The sequence below is a fragment of the Amblyomma mixtum genome, chromosome 4 (assembly GCF_055824585.1).
Source record: "Amblyomma mixtum isolate Tamu chromosome 4, ASM5582458v1, whole genome shotgun sequence".
Classification (NCBI taxonomy): Eukaryota; Metazoa; Arthropoda; class Arachnida; order Ixodida; family Ixodidae; genus Amblyomma; species Amblyomma mixtum.
In genome coordinates, this window is record NC_143015.1 from 501,436 (window position 1) to 507,172 (window position 5,737).

Genomic DNA, 5,737 nt, shown 5'->3' on the forward strand with positions numbered 1-5,737 from the left:
CCCTTCCAACTGACAAGGCAAGGTTCTCCGGAAAGCACATGTGAGCTCGGAATCGCGCTGGGCATTGTGATAAGAACGACACAGACTTATGGGGTTAGGTGAGGTTTGCTAGAAAATGCGATGTTTTCGCAAAATTAAAGAAAGAGGTTGTCCGGGTGACGTGTGTGTACGTAGGTTCACTCATTCCCACGTACAGGTAGTCACAGAGCTGCTTCCTGGCTAACAAAACTAGGAAGTGTGTCACCGTGCATATCCGCCATCACCCCCAGTACCCCTTGCCCTCACCTCCTGCATGCACCCTATAAATACGGCACGATTTAGCTGCATTGCTACTGCCTGTCTTCAGCTGAATCTGGATGGCCAGTTCCCTGCGTCCTCTGGCTTTCTTCTGCTGAAGTTCTGATGTATCACCTGGTCGACAGAGTCATCGCCAAAACAGTAAGTAACTATCTTTCCTAACTTTTTCTGTAAGCACGTGGGTACATGTGGTGTTTTGTGTTTATTGCGTATTCTGATTACACAATTCAGGACGCTCTGTAGAGGTTGTTATATTTTTCTAATACTGCTGCCGTATGACAAACGTAAAGCTTACATGCGTGTGAAAAAAACGGTGGATTTGGTTTATAATGCGAAAACATGTCCAATTTGTGTGGCAGGATGGCCACGGCAAATTCAATGTGCGGTCATAGTTGATTTTGCTGAAACAAGAGTTAAGAGGTTTAGGCGGAATTCGAGCTACTACAGTTAGGTTACGATACAAACAACTACCGACTAGGTCACGCAACGCACTGTTGAATGGCTTGCGAACAAGAAGCAACAAAAGAAGCGTCTTCGTTTGCAGCTGTCCACTAGGGCCACGATTAACCGTTAATTCCTTCGTATTTAATGATTTTGCAAGCAGTCTTCAATGTCCCCGCAACTACCTAACCTAATACCTGTATATATTTCCTGACCGCACTCCCCCTTATCCTTCGTGGCTGTCCCATCTTCTTTTTCTTTTCACTTCCACACACTGCCTACTATCCCTTTATTTCCGCTGCCCCAGCTCAGGTGCTTCCAGCAGCGATGACAGATGCCGGGGCTACATTTGGATAAACCTCAATTACTACTTCTACATAGAATTCTGCCCATCATAGTTAGCATTCAACTTTGCACATGCAAATTGTGACACGCTGCCGCGGTGGCTCAGTGATTATGGCACTCTGCTACTGACCCGAAATACGCGGGTTCGATCCCGGACGCAGCGGTCAATTTCGATGAAGGCGAAATGGTCGAAATTTCCGGAGCTGTTCACTACAGCGGCCCTGATAGCCCGAGTTGCGTTGGGTCGTTAAGCCCCATAAAACAACAAAAAGAGCTAAACCTGATACAATGTTTCTGGATGGATGGATGATAATGGCTTTACCCTCTGTATCGGGAGGCAGCTTGCGTCACCTAGCCTATACTTCCCCCATTGTTAACTGATTTTTCTTTTCCATTTCTTTCAATTTCGGTCTTACAATGTCTACTCTATCGATCCTTTTTCCCTCCAAATTCACCCCTCCCTTGATTTCCATCACCAATCCTCCAACCTCCCCTTCGTCAATGTCCCGCCTTTCCCATCCACTCGCCCCTCCTCTCCAGCAAATCCCAGCGCTATCTCTATGTCTGTTGCTGTCCCCTTTGGGAGGGCTGGGCGGAGTTCTGTGCACCTCAGAACCAAGTGTTCTATGGTCAGGTGAAACAAAGCGGAAAAGGGACAGGACGAACGAAGAAACAACACGGGCAAGGCGCTTCAGAAGCGCCTTGTCCGTGTTGTTTCTTCGTTCGTCCTGTCCCCTTTGAGCTTTGTTTCATCTAGTCATGTGCCAACTCGCCCACCAATCGATTCTGCTCTATGATCTCCGTTTCCGTTTTACAAGCAGAGCACAAAATATCCTGCTTCAAATTTGGACCTATACGTTTTTGTTCTCACGTTTTTGTGAGAACAAAACCTATACGTTTTTGTGAGAACAAAACCTATACGTTTTTGTTCTTTTTGTTCGAATAACTGCTCTTTTTTGATGTCTTGTTTTCGTGTCCTATATATACGCCGATTTTTCCTGCATTCTTTCTTTCCACATCTTTATTTGTCTCCTTCACGCTAGTATTTTTTGCGTCCCATCCCTCACCCGTAAATACTTCGTTCTTAGCTTTCGGGTTCTATTTGCCCATTTTGTGTTAATACTTTTAATGTATAGATACACCTTTTTTGCCCACCTTGTTTCCTCCATTTGGGTTAGTCTCTCATACCTATTATAGTTCTACAGTGCTCCATGTTTCATAATGTCTGAATTCCTTTTTCCTTCAGAATCCTCTCATGCTCTTCCTGTATATCTAATGGGTCTCCCCTCTCATCATTATCTACCATTATACCTGACTTCTCTCTATTGAACTAGAGTCCTAGCATGTTGCCCTCCTCACCACAGATCTTAACTAGTTCCTGCAGCATATCTCGCTTGTCTGCTAGTAGAACAATGCCATCTGCATACATTAGTCCAGCCAGCACTTTACCTTTTGACCTTCCTGCATATAACTTACGTCATCTCCTACCCTACTCTTTCCCAACCTCCTTTCCATTTGACTCACGTATACCATGAAGAGTGGGGGTGATAGTGGGCAGCCCTGTCTTAGCCCTCTTTTAATTTTAGCTGGTTTTGTAGTTTCTCCCTCCCAGGTTACTACCACCTCATTGTCTGAATATACACGTTGTAGATAGTCAACCACATTTCTATCGGCACCATACCTCTTCAATTGGTCCCAAAGTTTTTCCTGATTTACATTGTCATATTCCTCCTTGATGTCTAAAAATGCCATCCACAGAGGCCTCTGATTTGCCTCAGCTATCTCTATATACACTGCGTTATGACAAATAGGTTGTCCTCCAACCGTCTGTCCTTTCGGAAACCATTCTTCCCATTCTCATTTTCACCATCTGCATTGCTAGCCTGTATATAACTGATGTGACCCTAATTGGTCGGTAGGATTTAATGTTGTCCCTGTTTCCCTTGCCTTTGTATATTAGTCTCATCCTGCTCATTTTCCAGTCTTCTGGAACGTCTCCTCCGCCTACTACTTTTTCAATGATCTGTCGTAATTTCAATTTGCTTTTTTTGCTTAGTATTGTAATTAATCTCATAGGTATGCCGTCTGGTCCTGTCGCTGTTCCGATGGGAACCTTGCCTTCTCTTCTGTCCCAGTCCCCTGCTGTTCTCTGCCTAGGTTCTTCCTCCCCTGTCCCATTGCCTTCACTTCCCTGTCCCACCAGCTTTTTGTTGTGTCTTCCCTTTCTTATTCCACCATTCAATTTACATCGATGTGCATTTATATGTTGGCAGCATTACTGAGAGTAAATCTTAAATGCCCAGTTTTGAGCGCAAAACACGACTGCTTAGTATACAATAACAAAGGCGTGGCCCGGTCTTCGATGCTCATGCGAACAGCTTACGGTCTTTGATTACATGATTCCAATTGTGGTTTATGCAAGGTATTGCAGGGAACTTAAATTAACATGCTCTACAAAGCTAACATGCTTTACAAAGATCCGACTAATGCAGGAATATATCAGTGGCCTTCTGCAGGGCAGGATATATTTGAAGTGCGTAATTAACGAGAAACGTTACCCCTCTTGTTATTCCTAATTTTAGCTCAACATTTTCAGCATAAAAATGTAGGGCAAGTTAGGACCAACAATTTCACAGCTTTCTTTTACCATAACTGCAGCTTGTTCACTTTGAAATGCTGCGGCTTTGTAGAGCGCGCGGCTGTTTCCAATAGTCAGGGATATAGCAAAATGCCGCCGCACAATGTAAGCAGTAATGCCTAGGTCAAAACATTTTTCATATACATTTTTTTTTCGCGCTGATCGGTACAGCCTGAGTGCGGTAAGGCAGAAAACGCGGCTAAGATTTTGAGCAAATCTTTCCCAGTAACTAAACTGTCCTGTAAGGCACTCATCTCATCGCAACCGGATTAGTCAACATTTGAATTAATTACCTTTCAATGTCATTGGCCCTTCTTTTGGTAGTAACATAACTACCAGTGCTTACTTTGGCATTGTCTTTCCTTTGGTTCGCTTGTGTATCGCTTTTTCGTTCCTCGGTGTGTGTGCGTCAGTTCTCTTGCGCCAAGTGTTTCATCATGTCGTTTTTTTTGCTTTGTTTTTATAGAGCAAGGGATACCTTATAAAATGGAAAGGATATTCCAAGTGGCACTGCTCCCTTGAACCAAGAAAAAACCTGAACTGCGCCTGCCTCCGGGAATTTAGGCACCCAAGCAAGCCATCACCAAGGCGACTGGAAGCTGCTGCTGAGGAGGTCATTTACGCAGTGCAAAAGAAACTCTCCAACAGCCGTCGCTCCAGCGGACTTGTGAAAGTGAACATAGACCTGGACATCTTTAGGTGGGTTTTCAACAACAAAGGAAGACGGCTCGAGAGGGGTTGGATACTTTGCAGTGAGGCAGACTTTTCTAAGCTGAATCTTCCCTTTGGGTGGCATACGCGAGAAACGAAACTTGGCAGTGTAGTGGCGATTGAATTCCCAGTGCGGGTGAAAGCTACTGTGACACGACAGAAAGCTTGCAAGCTCTTTCCTAGCGGCTATCCTGTGGAAAGTCTGCAAATGTTCTTTGTGTCTAAGGTTACTGCATGCAGAACCTAACGCATAGAAATATGTCCTGTTTTTTGTTTTAGTGAGTCCTCGGCCTTACGCATATATGTTACCGGCTTGCGTTTTGCAGCTTTGTTTTTTTCTGATATTGTGAACATTTTTGCCTTTGAATTTGTGTTGTGGTTTAGAATTTCTTAAAAATGAGTTCAGCTGCTTTGTGCTTAGAGATTTCTGAATGTGCCATTTCATTTAAATTGACAAATCAAACAGTTCTAAAAATCTTTAACGACAAAACGCTTTTGGAGAAATCGTATTTTGAGACTGTAAGCTCTTTGATTCCCCATGGCATGCCCGTTCCAGAGAGTTTAAAGGTTGCAGTCGAGACAAGATTCAGAAGCCTCTGCACCTCGGTAGAGTCTCAGCACAGAAAAATTAAGGGGAGAGCGAGAGAGGGGTTCCTTAGAAAAGAGCGCCTTGTAAACATTGCTGTCGATAAGGAAACTTTTTTTCAAAATCCCAACAACAATATCAAGGACACAATTATTAAAGCTTTACAAGAAGAAATGAAGCGAATGGAGGGCGCATCAGAAGAGTCTCTTTCTGAACTCCGCAAGTCCATTGAGGATTTTAAAATAAAATGCCTTCAGCTGCAAGAAGAAAACAAAAGCCTGTCATCACGAGCTGAAAACTGTCGCTTGGCCAAAAACTGTGGAAAAAGGGTCGGGGAAGGTTCGAAAAGTACCGATCAAAGAAAGCTGCATTCTGCAGGCAGCGTGATAGTTAAGGTGCTAGAGGAAATTCTAGAAAGCTATGGGTTGAACTTATGCCAGTTGGTTGTAGAAGACCTTCGTGGGCTACTACACAAAATTACTTTTTCTGACGTTGACGGCATATGCGTGGCGCGAGGCATCAATAAAGAATACTGCGGTAATGGGAGAACCGACTATAAAGATCTTTCTTCCCCCGACAAGAAAAGCGTCCGTGCAATCACAGCACTCTTAGACAATCACTTTGTAAGTAACGTTTTTTGGGAAAAAATGTCTTCAACCGTCCCTGACTTACCCTCGCTCCGTGTCATCAATTCGTACAGGCAAAAACTGGACGAAAAC

General features: G+C 44.0%; 1 protein-coding gene across 1 annotated transcript; it reads left to right on the forward strand.

The window, feature by feature from the left end:
- Positions 1-402: 402 nt before the first annotated feature.
- Positions 403-4,748, forward strand: LOC149345475 (uncharacterized). The gene is made up of 2 exons (XM_089585235.1): positions 403-438; positions 4,188-4,748. The coding sequence occupies exons 1-2, from the start codon at positions 403-405 to the stop codon at positions 4,677-4,679; spliced, it is 528 nt and encodes a 175-aa protein (XP_089441361.1). The 3' UTR covers positions 4,680-4,748.
- The last annotated feature ends 989 nt before the right edge of the window (positions 4,749-5,737 follow it).

Bases quoted from the DNA above. Each gene is read 5' to 3' on its own strand.
- LOC149345475 (XM_089585235.1), top strand. From the start codon at position 403: ATGTATCACCTGGTCGACAGAGTCATCGCCAAAACA. The intron at 439-4,187 runs GTAAGTAACTAT...TTGTTTTTATAG, and splicing joins ACAGAGTCATCGCCAAAACA to AGCAAGGGATACCTTATAAA.